At 43.3% G+C, this 18232-nt stretch overlaps 2 protein-coding genes across 7 annotated transcripts in view; one reads left to right on the top strand and one right to left on the bottom strand.

The window, feature by feature from the left end:
* Positions 1 to 18232, bottom strand: part of LOC139562714 (NLR family CARD domain-containing protein 3-like) — a 473339-nt gene that overhangs the window by 249983 nt on the left and 205124 nt on the right. The gene's annotated exons all lie outside the window — the stretch shown is intronic.
* LOC139562713 (NLR family CARD domain-containing protein 3-like) overlaps positions 3839 to 18232 on the top strand; it is a 287993-nt gene continuing 273599 nt past the window's right edge. Inside the window, exons 1-10 of one of the 5 annotated variants that reach the window (XM_071380663.1) lie at positions 3839 to 3906; positions 5281 to 5422; positions 7665 to 7781; positions 9440 to 9556; positions 9849 to 9933; positions 10063 to 10291; positions 10664 to 12434; positions 12723 to 12896; positions 13967 to 14140; positions 15079 to 15252. In XM_071380663.1, the coding sequence (XP_071236764.1) occupies positions 5295 to 5422; positions 7665 to 7781; positions 9440 to 9556; positions 9849 to 9933; positions 10063 to 10291; positions 10664 to 12434; positions 12723 to 12896; positions 13967 to 14140; positions 15079 to 15252 (2969 nt within the window). In that variant the 5' untranslated portion in view covers positions 3839 to 3906; positions 5281 to 5294. Of the gene's footprint in view, positions 4079 to 5280; positions 5423 to 7664; positions 7782 to 9439; positions 9557 to 9848; positions 9934 to 10062; positions 10292 to 10663; positions 12435 to 12722; positions 12897 to 13966; positions 14141 to 15078; positions 15253 to 18232 lie in introns of all 5 variants that reach the window. The other 4 variants (XM_071380662.1, XM_071380664.1, XM_071380665.1 and 1 more) reach the window with 4 other exon arrangements.

Here is an 18232-nt window from a genome sequence, read left to right as displayed (position 1 = left end):
GAAGGTTATAAAACAAGGTCATTTCAATACAGCTACATTTTCCCCAGGCTATATGAATATAAAGAGACATGAGACAAAACAATCATAATGAATCGGATTACATGGCCCCCAGGCTATATGAATATAAAGAGACATGAGACAAAACAATCATAATGAATCAGATTACATGGCCCCCAGGCTATGGTTCCAAGATGGCTTAGCAGTTCAGACGTAATTTTTGTCCTCGTACTGTCTTGTCCTGTATATATATATATTTACACCTTCTTCGCATATCTTTTATATATTTTATTATCCAAGAACTCAACTACAAAAGCTTTCCTGCAAAAGCTTTCCTGCAACCCGCCTCACCAATTACAAAAAAAAAGTATTATTTACCTCAAATCTGAAAATCCACAGCCAGGGGATAATCAGAAGCTAGCCAGGGGCTAATCAGAAGCTAGCCAGAAAGCTAACCAGAAGCTAGCCGAAAGCTAATCTGAAGCTGCCCAGAAGTTAGCCGGTTTGCTGGCTAGCGTTGGTGTTTCAGCTGCCCACGTTTTGTGGTCATCAGCTATTCCTTTAGCTCGATAATCTACCGGCACTTTTGTGCAACGCGACTCGGACCGGAGCATACCGGGCCTTTTTTTTTCTCTCAGTTTCCCCGGATTTCAGCCGCAGGCTCTGGACATTTGCACCTTGATTTCGCAGCTAGCTAGCTGCAAACCGTGTGACTATTGGCTTACGTTGATCCCGGAGCAAACTTAAATTATTCCGGAGCTAGCCAGCTGAGGAGTTCCATCAGCAATTCCTGGGCTACAGTCACCTATCCGGACCCGTTTTGTTTTTTTGCTGCAGATACGGAGCCCCACCGGGCCTTCACGACTGACTGCCGACGTTATCTGCCCGAGGGAGTTATCCAACTGGCACCTCCGTCGCGACGTTACTTGAACGCTCATCTGGGGCCCGCTAATCGTTAGCTGTCTAATCGGCTGCTATCTGAATAAGGATATCGGATTTCAGCCGGGCTAGATAATCTGGACCCTTTCTTTCTAAAACTATCTGCTGAAATTGTTGCCACCCCTATTACTAGCCTTTTCAACCTCTCTTTCGTGTCGTCTGAGATTCCCAAAGATTGGAAAGCAGCTGTGGTTATCCCCCTCTTCAAAGTGGGGGACACTCTTGACCCTAACAGCTACAGACCTATATCTATCCTACCCTGCCTTTCTAAGGTCTTCGAAAGCCAAGTCAACAAACAGATTACCGACCATTTCGAATCCCACCATACCTTCTCCGCTATGCAATCTGGTTTCAGAGCTGGTCATGGGTGCACCTCAGCCACGCTCAAGGTCATAAACGATATCTTAACCGCCATCGATAGGAAACAATACTGTGCAGCCGTATTCATTGACCTGGCCAAGGCTTTTGACTCTGTCAATCACCACATCCTCATCGGCAGACTCGACAGCATTGGTTTCTCTAATGATTGCCTCGCCTGGTTCACCAACTACTTCTCTGATCGAGTTCAGTGTGTCAAATCGGAGGGTCTGTTGTCCGGGCCTCTGGCAGTCTCTATGGGGGTGCCACAGGGTTCAATTCTTGGACCGACTCTCTTCTCTGTATACATCAATGATGTCGCTCTTGCTGCTGGTGATTCTCTGATCCATCTCTACGCAGACGACACTATTCTGTATACTTCTGGCCCTTCTTTTGACACTGTGTTAACAACCCCTCCAGGCGAGCTTCAATGCCATACAACTCTCCTTCCGTGGCCTCCATTTGCTCTTAAATACAAGTAAAACTAAATGCATGCTCTTCAACCGATCGCTGCCTGCACCTGCCCGCCTGTCCAACATCACTACTCTGGACGGCTCTGACTTAGAATATGTGGACAACTACAAATACCTAGGTGTCTGGTTAGACTGTAAACTCTCCTTCCAGACTCACATCAAACATCTCCAATCCAAAGTTAAATCTAGAATTGGCTTCCTATTCCGCAACAAAGCATCCTTCACTCATGCTGCCAAACATACCCTTGTAAAACTGACCATCCTACCAATCCTCGACTTCGGTGATGTCATTTAAAAAATAGCCTCCAAAACCCTACTCAATAAATTGGATGCAGTCTATCACAGTGCCATCCGTTTTGTCACCAAAGCCCCATATACTACCCACCACTGCGACCTGTACACTCTCGTTGGCTGGCCCTCGCTTCATACTCGTCGCCAAACCCACTGGCTCCAGGTCATCTACAAGACCCTGCTAGGTAAAGTCCCCCTTATCTCAGCTCGCTGGTCACCATAGCAGCACCTACCTGTAGCACGCGCTCCAGCAGGTATATCTCTCTGGTCACCCCCAAAACCAATTCTTCCTTTGGCCGCCTCTCCTTCCAGTTCTCTGCTGCCAATGACTGGAACGAACTACAAAAATCTCTGAAACTGGAAACACTTATCTCCCTCACTAGCTTTAAGCACCAGCTGTCAGAGCAGCTCATAGATTACTGCACCTGTACATAGCCCATCTATAATTTACCCCAAACAACTACCTCTTTACCTACTGTATTTATTTATTTATTTAGCTCCTTTGCACCCCATTATTTCTATCTCTACTTTTTCTATCTCTACTATCTCTACTCTACTTTTTATTTTTTTATTTTTTTACTTGCTATATTGTATTTACTTCGCCACAATGGCCTTTTTATATTTTTATTTATTTAGATATATATTTTGTTTGCCTTCACCTCCCTTATCTCACCTCACAATATGAACAAGTATATAGACTTATTTTTCACTGTATTATTGACTGTATGTTTGTTTTACTCCATGTGTAACTATGTGTTGTTGTATGTGTCGAACTGCTTTGCTTTATCTTGGCCAGGTCGCAATTGTAAATGAGAACGTGTTCTCAATTTGCCTACCTGGTTAAATAAAGGTGAAATAAAAAAATAAAAAAATAAATATGAATATAAAGAGACATGAGACAAAACAATCATAATGAATCAGATTACATGGTCCCCAGGCTACATGAATATAAAGATACATGAGACAAAACAATCATAATGAATCAGATTACATGGACAGGGGGACCTGATCCTAGATCATAATGAATCAGATTACATGGAGAGGGGGACCTGATCCTAGATAATAGCGAATCAGATTACATGTGTAACCGATGTGAAATGGCTATCTAGTTAGCGGTCGTGCGCGCTAATAGCCTTTCAATCGGTCACGTCACTTGCTCTGAGACCTTGAAGTAGTGGTTCCCCTTGCTTGCAAGGGACACGGCTTTTGTGGAGCGATGGGTAACGATGCTTCGTGGGTGACTGTTGTTGATGTGTGCAGAGGGTCCCTGGTTCGCGCCCGGGCGAGGGGATGGACTAAAGTTATACTGTTACACATGGAAAGGGGGGCCTGATCCTAGATCATAATGAATCAGATTACATGGAGAGGGGGACCTGATCCTAGATCATAATGAATCAGATTACATAGAGAGGGGGGACCTGATCCTAGATCATAATGAATCAGATTACATGGAGAGGGGGACCTGATCCTAGATCATAATGAATCAGATTACATGGAGAGGAGGACCTGATCCTAAATCATAATGAATCAGATTACATGGAGAGGAGTACCTGATCCTAGATCATAATGAATCAGATTACATGGAGAGAGGGACTTGATCCTAGATCAGCACTCCAACTCTGAGACACTTCCCAGGAGTCACCAGGACCAAGAAACCAAACACTTACTGTTGTACAGTATATTTACAGCAGGTGTTAACTGCCATCTAGTGGAAGATGCCAATATAACGTTGTATTATCAGAGTGGAGAGATGCCTGATTGAAACAGAAAGTAAAGTTGTTATTTTGTACAGGATCCATTTTGAGACGACAGAGTAGAAAACACTATTTGTAGAGAACTAAAAAATAAAGTAAGTATTTCTAAGTATTTCTAAACAATAATCTATTCTAAAGGACAGAGTAAGATAATTAATACCAGGAATGAGATATTACTAGTTAGTAGAACAACGACTTGAGTTGAATTGCTGACAGACAGCAGTTTTTTCAAAGTGGAATCTAATCAGTAGGCCTACATGTTCTAAGGTAGGCAATTTAAATTGTCATTAAAGTAAGCCTGTAACTTCAGTTTATTGTTGTTGTAGCCTTGTGTTATTATGCAACTAGTAATGTGCATGTTTAGTTAATTCAATTGGAAGTTATCAAGTGTGACCATGGTAACAGTTCTATCTCAATGGCTGATCAGATGTTAGAATGCATTAGATTGAAGGTAACAGTCAGTCAGATTAGGTTACAGGTAATAAAACCCTGGCTGTTGTTGACAAGCATCGACATATTCAATTCATATCCATAGTATTAATATTAGATTCATAGACCTGTTCAGTTCATAATCATAGTATTAATATTAGATTCATTGATTGAAATTACGACCCCATCCTCAGTATTCTATTGCAGCAGGCTACTGGGCAACAGAAGCACTTCTTACCTCAAAATCGCCTTGCTATTCATGTTAAATTAATTAATCTGTCAATTTGAATTAAGCAAGCTGCTAAATCATTCAGCTTACATCTTGCCTACTTCTTGCCCAGACTACTGTAGTCTATCTGAAATAAGAAGTAGACCTATCAGGGGCTAGTTTACTACTGTAGTCTATCTGAAATAAGATGTAGGCCTATCAGGGGCTAGTTTACTACTGTAGTCTATCTAAAATAAGATGTAGACCTATCAGGGGCTAGTTTACTACTGTAGTCTATCTGAAATAAGATGTAGGCATATCAGGGGCTAGTTTAATACTGTAGTCTATCTGAAATAAGATGTAGACCTATCAAGGGCTAGTTTAATACTGTAGTCTATCTGAAATAAGATGTAGGCCTATCAGGGGCTAGTTTACTACTGTAGTCTATCTGAAATAAGATGTAGACCTCTCAGGGGCTAGTTTAATACTGTAGTCTATCTGAAATAAGATGTAGACCTCTCAGGGGCTAGTTTACTACTGTAGTCTATCTGAAATAAGATGTAGACCTATCAGGGGCTAGTTTACTACTGTAGTCTATCTGAAATAAGCTGTAGGCCTATCAGGGGCACATTGTTTGGCCTAGTTTTCAGGTTTTGAGTAGTCATTGGGCAAGAAAAAGTAATTAAATCACCTGACTGTTTGGATTTGTCTGTTAGTAAGTGTTTTATTTCTAAGAGATAATGAATGAATAATGAATAAAAGAGAACAATTGACCTTGAATAATTATTTGTCACTGTGTTAACCACAACCAACATGCTTGATCTCTGTTTAGGGGTCAGCGCTCAAATGAGTCTCTCTGGGGAGAGAGAGGAGGGGGGTCCTGCCTCTAAAATGAGTCTCTCTGTGGTGAGAGAGGTGGGGTGCCCTGCCACTAAAAGTGGTCTCTCTGAGGGACGTGACACCAAAGCTAAGAGGTGAGCTGACAATATTGTTTAAGAACTTATATTCCAAAACAATATACCATTTTTTTTTCACATTTGTGTTTTTTCCTCAGAATTGATTGCTTATTGGTACCTTCAACATTTCTGTACCAGATTGTAGATGTGTATGAAAATGTTAGTTTTTTTTGCAAAACTCTATTTATCCATTGTTTAGCAGGAATGGAATGTTTGTATCCTTTATATTTGACTGTGATATGTGGTTGTCTCAACTAGCTACCTTAAGATTAATTCAATCAAATAAAATTTTATTGGTCACATATAGTACATATTTAGCAGATGTTAATATGTAGTGAAATTCTTGTGTTCTTAGCTCCAACAGTGCAGTAATATCTAACAATTCAAAAAAATACACGTGAATCTAAAAGTAAAATAATGGAATTAAGAAATCTATAAAAAAATGTAAAGAGCAATGTTGGAGTGGCATTGACTAAAATACAGTAGAATAGAATACAGTATATACATATGAAATGAGTAAAGCAGTATGTAAACATTATTAAAGTGACTTGTGTTCCATTATTAGAGTGACCTGTGATTCCTTGTCTATGTATATAGGGCAGCAGCCTCTAAGGTGCAGGGTTGAGTAACCGGGTGGGAGACGGCTAGTGATGTCTATTTAACAGTCTGAGGGCCTTGAGATAGAAGCTGTTTTTCAGTCTCTCGGTCCCAGCTTTGATGCACCTGTACTGACCTCGCCTTCTGGATGATAGCGGGGTGAACAGGCAGTGGCTCGGGTGGTTGTTGTCCTTGATGATCTTTTTGTCCTTCCTGTGACATCGGGTAGTGTAGGTGTCCTGGAGGGCAGGAAATGTGCCCCCGGTGATGCGTTGTGCCGACCTCACTACCCTCTGGAGAGTCCTGCGGTTGTGGACGGTGCAGTTGCCATACTAGGCAGTGATACAGCCCGACAGGATGCTCTCAATTGTGCATCTGTAAAAGTTTGTGAGGGTCTTAGGGGCCAAGCCAAATTTCTTCAGCCTCCTGAGGTTGAAGAGGCGCTGTTGAGCCTTCTTCACCACACTGTCTGTGTGGGTGGACCATTTCAGATTGTCAGTGATGTGTACGCCGAGGAACTTGAAGCTTTCCACCTTCTCCACTGCTGTCCCGTCGATGTGGATAGGGGGTGCTCCGTCATTCCACGATCAGCTCCTTCATTTTGTTGACATAGAGGGAGAGGTTATTTTCCTGGCACCACCTCGCCAGGGCCTTCACCTCCTCCCTGTAGGCTGTCTCGTCATTGTTGGTATTCAGGCCTACTACTGTTGTGTCGTCTGCAAACTTGATGATTGATTTGGAAGCGTGCATGGCCACGCAGTCATGGGTGAACAGGGAGTACAGAAGGGGACTGAGCATGCACACTTGTGATGACCCAGTGTTGAGGATCAGTGAAGTGGAGGTGTTGTTTCCTACCTTCACCACCTGTTGGCGGCCCGTCAGGAAGTCCAGGACCCAGTTGTACAGGGCTGGGTTCAGACTGAATGCTGAGCTATAGTCAATGATCAGCATTCTTACATAGGTATTCCTCTTGTACAGGTTTGATAGGGCAGTCTGCAGGGCAGTGGCGATTGCATTGTCTGTGGGGGCGGTAATGTATTGGGGCGGTAATCAAATTGGATTGGATCTAGGGCAGGGTTCTTCTACCGACGTTCTGCCTGTTTGATTGCCTTACGGGGGGAATAACTACACTGTTTGTATTCAACCATATTCTTAGTCGCCTTGACGCGGTTAAATGCGGTGTTTCACACTTTCAGTTTAGCACGAATGCGTCCCTCTATCCACGGTTTCTGGTTTGGGTAGGTTTTAATAGTCACAGTGGGAACAACGTCCCCTATACTTCATGATGAACTCAGTCACCGTGTCTGTGTAAACATCAATGTATACACAGACACTTACAGATGCCAAATCTTAATTTGACAAAGTTTCTCACAGCAGGAAAATAACAGCAAATGTGCATTTTTATATGGATTATAATTAAGAGACATTTTTTGTAGTGGCTGATCCTTTTTTCATTAGCGCTGACATTTTGAAGTGTATGTTACCCACTTTAGAATCATTTTGTAAAGCCTTGTAGTGGTTAAATAATTTCTTTAAACAATAAAATCTCATTTACCAACATTTCTGAAAATGAATATACAGCGTTTTGGAATAAAACTCTTCTTATGTTTCCAGAGTAGATGAGCAGATGAGCAATCAAATGTTTTCTTCTGTTGTGTTGAAGCCCAATCAAGCGGAAGAGACCAGCCTCCCCTGTACCCAGCTGTGTGTCCATGAAGAGTGACAAGTCTATGAGTCAACCTATAAACTTTAGAAAGGGAGACTTTTCTACTGAACAAAGGTAAGAAGAACTCATGGGTCATGGTCAGTGAGTTAAACAACATTGTCTCTAGATTTTAAACAAATACATGGATGTCATTGAACAACCCCATGCCATGATTAGATAGTGAAAAAACACACCAATCTCTTGTAAGGGTGCGTGCTCCGGACGCCCCCCTCCACCTCTATAACCGGGGTACCTGCTCCTGCTGACTCCATACTGGGTCGGTGATTCTATAAGGGTGCGTGCTCCCGGACGTGCTCCTCCACCTCTATAACCTGCTGACTCCATACTGGGTCGGGGATTCTATAAGGGTGCGTGCTCCCGGACGCGCTCCTCCACCTCTATAACCTGCTGACTCCATACTGGGTCAGTGATTCTGTAAGGGTGCGTGCTCCCAGACGCGCTCCTCCACCTCTTTAACTGGGGTACCTGCTCCTGCTGACTCCATACTGGGTCAGTGATTCTGTAAGGGTGCGTGCTCCCGGACGCGCTCCTCCACCTCTATAACCGGGGTACCTGCTCCTGCTGACTCCATACTGGGTCGGTGATTCTATAAGGGTGCGTGCTCCCGGACGTGCTCCTCCACCTCTATAACCTGCTGACTCCATACTGGGTCAGTGATTCTGTAAGGGTGCGTGCTCCCGGAGGCGCTCCTCCACCCCTATAACCTGCTGACTCCATACTGGGTCGGTGATTCTATAAGGGTGCGTGCTCCCGGACGTGCTCCTCCACCTCTATAACCTGCTGACTCCATACTGGGTCAGTGATTCTGTAAGGGTGCGTGCTCCCGGAGGCGCTCCTCCACCCCTATAACCTGCTGACTCCATACTGGGTCGGTGATTCTATAAGGGTGCGTGCTCCCGGACGTGCTCCTCCACCTCTATAACCTGCTGACTCCATACTGGGTCAGTGATTCTGTAAGGGTGCGTGCTCCCGGAGGCGCTCCTCCACCCCTATAACCTGCTGACTCCATACTGGGTCGGTGATTCTATAAGGGTGCGTGCTCCCGGACGTGCTCCTCCACCTCTATAACCTGCTGACTCCATACTGGGTCAGTGATTCTATAAGGGTGCGTGCTCCCGGACGCGCTCCTCCACCTCTATAACCTGCTGACTCCATACTGGGTCAGTGATTCTGTAAGGGTGCGTGCTCCCGGACGCGCTCCTCCACCTCTATAACCTGCTGACTCCATACTGGGTCGGTGATTCTGTAAGGGTGCGTGCTCCCAGACGCGCTCCTCCACCTCTTTAACTGGGGTACCTGCTCCTGCTGACTCCATACTGGGTTGGTGATTCTGTAAGGGTGCGTGCTCCTAGACGCGCTCCTCCACCTCTTTAACTGGGGTACCTGCTCCTGCTGACTCCATACTGGGTCAGTGATTCTGTAAGGGTGCGTGCTCCCGGACGCGTTCCTCCACCTCTATAACCGGGGTACCTGCTCCTGCTGACTCCATACTGGGTCAGTGATTCTGTAAGGGTGCGTGCTCCCGGAGGCGCTCCTCCACCCCTATAACCTGCTGACTCCATACTGGGTCGGTGATTCTATAAGGGTGCGTGCTCCCGGACGTGCTCCTCCACCTCTATAACCTGCTGACTCCATACTGGGTCAGTGATTCTGTAAGGGTGTGTGCTCCGGAGTAGATGAGAGACATAATGTTTGTCTCTGTTGTGTTGAAGCCCAATCAAGCAGGAGAGACCAGCCTCCCCTGTACCCAGCTGTCTGTCCATGAAGAGTGACCAGTCTATGGAACCTCCTATAATGTTTAGAGAGGGAGACTTCTCTACTGAACAAAGGTAAGAAGAACTCATGGGTCATGGTCAGTGAGTTAAACAACACTGTCTCTAGTCATTTCTCCTCTCACATTTTCCCGTTTCTAATGGCTGTTTTCATAATCCATAGGCTAATCCTTTTTTACATTTTCATTGTCCTGTGTGTGTGTGTGTGTGTGTGTGTGTGTGTGTGTGTGTGTGTGTGTGTGTGTGTGTGTGTGTGTGTGTGTGTGTGTGTGTGTGTGTGTGTGTTTGAGTGTGTGTGTGTGTGTGTACTCCCTGGATCAGGAGATGTAATCTCATGTTTTGTCAACAGAAACCAACAGGAGAGATCAGAGTCAGAGATTCTCAGTGGTCAGTCTTCCCAGAGTCATCAAACAGACCTGGCCTCCATATTCAGAGTATGTTGTCCTGTTATGTTCATTTGTTTTTGTTTTCCTCAAGTAAAGTTGATCTGTCAATCAATCATTAATGTGTTCTTGAGAAAGCATTTCTTCACTTGCTTAACTTATTTACTTGATTTATTTCAGTTGCTTGAAGAGAATATTATGTCATTTGTGAAGAGCGAGCTGAAGATCTTCAAGAGGATTCTTAGTCCAGATCTCCCAGAAGGCTTTGCTAGTCAGAAGCAGGATAAGGAAGTGGTGGATGCTGAAGATGAGAAGCAGGAGAGCAGTGCCAGAGAGGGGGCTCTGAAGATCACACTGCACGTCCTGAGGAAAATGAACCAGAAGGAGCTTGCTGACACACTGGAGAAATGTAAGATCTGTCTGCCTCATGTTGAATGCTGTTTTATAACATTTAAAAGCTGTAGCTAAAGTACAGCTAAAGTAGCTGTGTAACTCAATGATATTGTAGCAGCCTTAACACAACACCTAGTGACCTCATCAAGTAGCAGCAGGGATGTGTTGTGTTGATTAATTTAGAGAGAGAGAGAGAGAGACAACATTAATAGCACCATCAATAATAATATAATTAGTCACACCGGTGTTTAACGCAGTATTAAAAAATGTATAGATTTATGCAGACAGTTAAGATAATAAATTATTAAAATTTAAACTTTAAAACAGTCCTTCAATACTGTAGTCATTAAAACAGATATAATATTAATATCCTCTGTGTTATTTCTAGATTCAGATGAGCTTGCTGTGATTTGCCAACGTGAACTCAAATCTAATCTAAAGAAGAAGTTTCAATGTGTGTTTGAGGGGATCGCTAAACAAGGAAACCCAACACTTCTCAATAAGATCTACACAGAGCTCTACATCACAGAGGGTGGAACAGGAGAGGTCAATAATGAGCATGAGCTGAGACAGATTGAGACAACAACCAGGAAACGAGCAAGACCAGAGACTGCAATCAAAGGTAACGACATCTTCAAACCCTTAACTGGACAAGACAAACTTATCAGAACTGTGTTGACAAAGGGAGTCGCTGGCATTGGAAAAACAGTCTCTGTGCAGAAGTTCATTCTGGACTGGGCTGAAGGAAAAGCAAATCAGGATGTCCAATTTGTATTTTCATTCCCTTTTCGGGAGCTGAATTTGATGAAAGAGGACAAACACACTTTGATTGGACTTCTTAATTACTTCTCAATGAAAACCAAAGAATCAAGAATCTCCAACTACAAGAAGTACAAAGTTCTGTTCATCTTTGATGGTCTGGATGAGTGCCGACTGCCCCTAGACTTCCAGAAGAACAAGATCTGTTGGGACGTCACAGAGTCAACCTCAGTGGATGTTCTGCTGACAAATCTCATCAAGGGAAATCTGCTTCCCTCTGCTCTTATCTGGATAACTACCCGACCTGCAGCAGCCAATAAGATCCCTTCAGGGTGTGTTGACCAGGTGACAGAGGTACGAGGATTCAATGACCCACAGAAGGAGGAGTACTTCAGGAAGAGATTCAGTGATGAGGACCTGGCCAACAGAATCATCTCACACATAAAGACATCAAGGAGCCTCCACATCATGTGCCACATTCCAGTCTTCTGTTGGATTTCTGCAACAGTCCTTGAACACATGCTGAAACATAAGAGAGAAGAGATGCCCAAGACTCTGACTGAGATGTACACACACCTTGTGGTGTTTCATACCAAACAGAATAATGAAAAGTATCTTGGGAAAGAAGAGACAGGTCCACACTGGAATAAAGAGAGCATTCTGTCACTGGGAAAATTGGCTTTTCAACAGCTTGTGAAGGGCAATCTTATTTTCTATGAAGAAGACCTGAAAGAGGTTGGCATTGATGTCAATGAAGCCTCAGTGTACTCAGGATTGTGCACACAGCTCTTTAAAGAGGAATGTGGGCTGTACCAGAACAAGGTGTACTGCTTTGTTCATCTGAGCATTCAGGAGTTTCTGGCTGCTGTATATGTGCTCCTCTCATTCATCAACAACAATGAGAATCTAATGGACAAACTGCAAACAAAAGACAAGCCTGAAGTTACTTTCTACAAGAGTGCTGTGGACAAAGCCTTACAAAGTGAGACGGGAAACCTGGACCTTTTCCTCCGATTCCTTCTGGGCCTCTCACTGGAGTCCAATCAGAAGCACTTACGAGGTCTACTGACGAAGACAAGAAGCAGCTCACAGAGCCATGAAGAAACAGTCAAGTACATCAAGAAGAAAATCAGGAAGAATCCTTCTCCAGAGAGGTGCATCAATCTGTTCCACTGTCTGAATGAACTGAATGACCATTCTCTATTGGAGGAGATCCAAAACTACCTGAGCTCAGGAAGTCTCTCTAGAGCCAACCTGTCACCTGCACAGTGGTCAGCTCTGGTCTTTGTGTTGATGACTTCAGAAAAGGAGCTGGATGTGTTTGACCTGAAGAAATACTCCAGATCAGAGGAAGGTCTTCTGAGGCTGCTGCCAGTGGTCAAAGCCTCCAGAGCTGCTCTGTGAGTACATCAAATGACATATACGAACTAATCATCAGGAAGAAATATTCAGTTTAGAGAAATGTATATATGTATTATAATATGTATATACTATTATATTGAAACAAATAATGAATCAATGCATTGATTTTCACATTAGTATAACATTATGATCATAAAATTCTACGAGACGGAAGATGAATCTATATTTTGTTTGCGAGAATAAACCAAATGCATCTGCCATTGTCCTTCTACACTACTCGTGAAATCAACAGTCTGTTTGTGAAGGCATGATGATCTCTTTGTCAGGTTGTCAGGCTGTGGAGTCACAGAGGAAGGCTGTGCTTCTCTGGTCTCAGTTCTGAGCTCAAACCCCTCACACCTGAGAGAGCTGGACCTGAGTAACAATGACCTGAAGGATTCTGGAGTGAAGCTGCTCTCTGCTGGACTGGGGAATCCCCACTGTAAACTGGAGACTCTGAGGTCAGTATTCCTGTAGTTGGTCAACAAGTGATAACTGTTCACCAGATCCACATGTGTTTACCAGGCACACATAGTCCACACCATATGTGTTTGGACAGTGAAGCTTACAGTTTACATTTGGTGCTATGCTCCAGCATTTTGGATTTGAGACTGAGTTTTTCATATTAGGTAACAGTACAGAATGTAACCTTTTAATTTGAGATTAAAGGTGAGAGGTTAGCATGTTTTGTTGTAGCCTCTGTTATTGGTAATGGTGAGAGGTTAGTATGTTTTGTTGTAGCCTCTGTTATTGGTAATGGTGAGAGGTTAGCATGTTTTGTTGTAGCCTCTGTTATTGGTAATGGTGAGAGGTTAGCATGTTTTGTTGTCGCCAATGTTATTGGTAATGGAGAGAGGTTAGTATGTTTTGTTGTAGCCTCTGTAACTTTCTCACTCATCATTATTCATGATTCATTAATGATCTTTCACAATCATGGCGGTCCCAGGGTTGATATAGTCATTGTGTTCAAAGAATTTGGGACCAAATACTATACTTTTGACTACTTTAAAACACTGAGTTAATTGGTCAGAATACTTATGACTTCTTCAAATAGGGGGACTAGATACATAAAGTGATTTCGTTTTTCTAAATGGTGAAACAGATATGTATTAAAATATCCTCAAATAAAAGGTAACATTATATACGGTCACCTCATATGAAATATTTGATCTGAAATCCAAAATGTTGGAGTAGACAGCCACATTTAAAATGTTAGCTTCACTGTCAAAATAGATATGGTGTGGACTGTATACTCAATACAATCTAAATCTGATACCTCACTGTCTATCTTTTGACTGATACTGCTTTTAAAACTGGTCTTGTCAGTCTACTCAAATAGTTGTACTATACATTTTTCTCTCTACAAGTAATATTATGAGAATTTATAATAATGATTAATTCATTCATTTATGAATAGATATGGCATGTTTCAGGACACTGATATATCTGAATATGTTGAAAATATATACTGCAACCATTTTCACCACCAAAGAATAGCAGTGTGATTTTAATATGATTTGACTCTTTGCAGGCTGTCAGGCTGTCTAGTCACAGAGGAAGGCTGTGCTTCTCTGGCCTCAGCTCTGAGGTCAAACCCCTCACATCTGAGAGAGCTGGATCTGAGTAACAATGACCTGAAGGATTCAGGAGTGAAGCTGCTCTCTGCTGGACTGGGGAATCCCCACTGTAAACTGGAGACTCTGAGGTCAGTAATCCTGTAGTTGGTCAACAAGTGATAACTGTTCACCAGATCCAAATGTGTTTACCAGGCACAGAGAGTCCACACCATATGTGTTTGGACAGTGAAGCTTACAGTTTTAAATTTGGTGCTATGCTCCAGCATGTTGGATTTTAGATAGAATGTTTCATATCAGGTGACAGTACAGAATGTCACCTTTTATTTGAGGTTAATGGTGAGAGGTTAGTATGTTTTGTTGTAGCCTCTGTTATTGGTAATGGTGAGAGGTTAGCATGTTTTGTTGTAGCCTCTGTTATAGGTAATGGTGAGAGGTTAGCATGTTTTGTTGTAACCTCTGTTATTGGTAATGGTGAGAGGTTAGTATGTTTTGTTGTAGCATCTGTAACTCTCTCACTCATCATTATTCATGATTCATTCATGATCTTTCTTAATCATGGCAGTCACAGGCTTGATGTAGTCATTGCATTCAAAGAATATGGGACCAAATACTCAACTTTTGACTACTTTAATACACTTTAAGTGAATTGGTCAGAATACGTATGACTTCTTCAAATAGGGGGACTAGATACATAAAGTGGCTTCATTTTTCTTTATTGTGATACAGATACGTATGAAAATGCTCTCAAATAAAAGGTAACATTATATACTGTCACCTCATGTCAAACATTTGATCTCAAATCGAAAAGGTTGGAGGATAGAGACACATTGAAAATGTTAGCTTCACTGTCAAAACTGATATGGTGTGGACTGTATACTCAATACAATCTAAATATGATACCTCACTGTCTGTCTTTTGACTGATACTGCTTTTTAAACGGGTCTGGTCAGTCTACTCAAATATTTGTACTTTATACGATATATCTGAATGTTGAAAAAAGTATACTGCTTCTATTTTCACCACCAAAGAATATCAGTGTAATTTTAATATGATTTTCTCATTGCAGGCTGTCAGGCTGTCTAGTCACAGAGGAAGGCTGTGCTTCTCTGGTCTCAGCTCTGAGGTCAAACCCCTCACACCTGAGAGAGCTGGACCTGAGCTACAATCACCCAGGAGACTCAGGAGTCAGACTGCTCTCTGCTGGACTGGAGGATCCACACTACAGACTGGAGAAACTCAAGTATGTAGAGGGTTTATGTCAATGTTCATATCAGACATGTTTGACTTATCAGGCTAGTTAAGACAAATATTCTTACCACCACTTGGACAAATTATATGCTGACTGTGTGTGTGTGTATGTGTGTATGTGTGTATGTGTGTGTGTGTGTGTGTGTGTGTGTGTGTGTGTGTGTGTGTGTGTGTGTGTGTGTGTGTGTGTGTGTGTGTGTGTATCCCTCAATGACTGTCTGTTCTTCTGCTTACCGCGACAGTGTGGAACATGGTGGAGAAAGCACAATGAAACCTGGGCTTAGAAAATGTGAGTGTTGACTGCTGTGAAGAATATGACTAAGAATAAGTCTTAATCCAAGTTAAGTCAAAGTCAAAGACCACCATCATTACTTACTTGGTCATATTAAATATCAGCTGTAGTTCTACAGAAGCAGAAATCAGGGACACCAAAGTTTACAAGAGTTGCTTTGACGATGTCGGTGTGTGTGGTGCGTTCGTGTTAAATTAGAAATGTGTGTTTGTGTTCATGATGCATACAGGTGTGTGTGTGTGTAATTAATGGGAATAAGTGTGTTTTATATTACCATACAGTTTAACATATGATCATTCAACAAGTCTCAAGTTACCTAAACTTCTCCTTTTGATACCTAGAAACATCTACATTAAATTAATTAGTGAAAAGTGAGTTAACATTATTATGTGAATGATGATGATTTCTAATATTGTGTCTGGTTTCATCCATCAGATGTCTGTTATCTCACACTGGACCCAAACACAGTAAACAGACTCCTCTCTCTTTCTGAGGAGAACAGAAAGGTGACACGTAGGACAGAGAAGCAGCCGTATCCTGATCACCCAGAGAGATTTGAGGACTGTGGACAGGTGCTGTGTAGAGAGGGTCTGACTGGGCGCTGTTACTGGGAGGTAGAGTGGAGTGGTAGAGAGGCTGGTATAGGAGTGACATATAAAAGAATCAACAGGAGAGGAGGGTGTGATGACTGCTGTCTTGGATACAATGAGATGTCCTGGAGTCTAGACTGCTCTGACAACAGTAACACTGCCTGGCACAATAATAATCCCACTACCATAGACGTCCCCTCCTCCAGCTCCCACAGAGTAGGAGTGTATCTGGACTGGCCAGCTGGCACTCTGTCCTTCTATAGAGCCTCCTCTGACACACTGACCCACCTGAAGACATTCACCTCCACATTCACTGAGCCCCTCTATCCAGGGTTTAGGCTTTGGGATGACTACTTTGGGGTTTGGGGTGACGTCTCAGTGTCCCTGTGAATAATACCTTAACCACACACACTGGACACACACTGCACACACACACTGACACACACTGACACACACTGCACACACACACACACACACACACACACGCTGGACATACACACACATTGGACACACACACACACACACACACTGGACACACACACACACACACACACACATACTGGACACACACACACACACATCCACACACACACACACACACACACACACACACACACACACACACACACACACACACACACACACACACACACACACACACACACACACACACACACACACACACACACACACACTGGATACACACACACTGAACAAACATCCACACACTGGACAAACACACACACAGAATGGACACACACACACACACACAATGGACACACACAATGGACACACTGTCACGACTCCCACCAAAGGTAGCTCCCCTTCTTGTTCGGGTGGTGCTCGGCGGTCGTTGTCACCGTCCTACTAGCTGCCACCGATCCCTTTTTCCCTTTTCTGTTGGTTTGGTCTGATTTGTTTCACCTGTTTCTCGTTTAGACTTTTAGTTTGGCTATTTAAGTCGGTAGGCCCGCATGCTCTTCGTGCGGGCTTGTTTATTCCCACTTTGTATGTATGGTAGTGCGATCTTGGTTTGGTTCCTGTTTTGGGCATTTGTTTTATGACGCTCAGGTTCATTGTATGTAAAATTTTGCCCGGTGCTGATTAAAGCACTATTCAGAACTTTCTGCCTCCTGCACCTGACTCCGCACCCACTACGCCTAAGATTGTCACACACACACACACACACACACACACACACACACACACACACACACACACACACACACACACACACACACACACACACACACACACACACACACACACACACACACATGCTGGACATACACACAAACACGCTGGACACACACACACTGGACACACACACACTGGACACACACACACTGGACACACACACTGGACACACACACACACACACACACACACTCACGTTACCTATACTTCTCATTTTGATACCTATAAACATCTACATTAAATTAACACACACACACACACACACTGGACTCACTCACACACACACTGGACACACACACACACACACACACACACACACACACACACACACACACACACACACACACACACACACACACACACACACACACACACACACACACACACACACACACACACACACACACACACACACACACTCTGGACACACACGCACACACTGGACACACACACACACTGGACACACACACACACTGGACACACACACACACTCTGGACACACACACACACACACACACTGGACACACACACACACTGGACACACACATACACACGCACACACAAACACACGCACACACACACACAAACACACACACACACTGGACACAATGGACACACACACAAACACACACAAACACATTGAGCATGTTTGGTATGCACTGGATAGACGGCATAAGTACGACAGTGTGTTCCAGCGTGTTCCATGCGTCTTGAAACAGTGTTGTTTGATGAAGGCATTGTCTGTATAGTTTTTTTGGCATTTTCCCCCAGCATTGTCCCAGCCATATCCGCGGCAAATTTAAGTCCTCCACAATAGTATGGGGCTTCCCTGTCCTATCCTCTCGGTAGCTTACCATATAAGACGCTTCTTGCCCCTTCTTATTAATGGTATC

The sequence above is a fragment of the Salvelinus alpinus genome, chromosome 32 (assembly GCF_045679555.1).
Source record: "Salvelinus alpinus chromosome 32, SLU_Salpinus.1, whole genome shotgun sequence".
NCBI classification, from domain to species: domain Eukaryota; kingdom Metazoa; phylum Chordata; class Actinopteri; order Salmoniformes; family Salmonidae; genus Salvelinus; species Salvelinus alpinus.
This window is presented reverse-complemented; position numbering and strand designations above follow the sequence as displayed.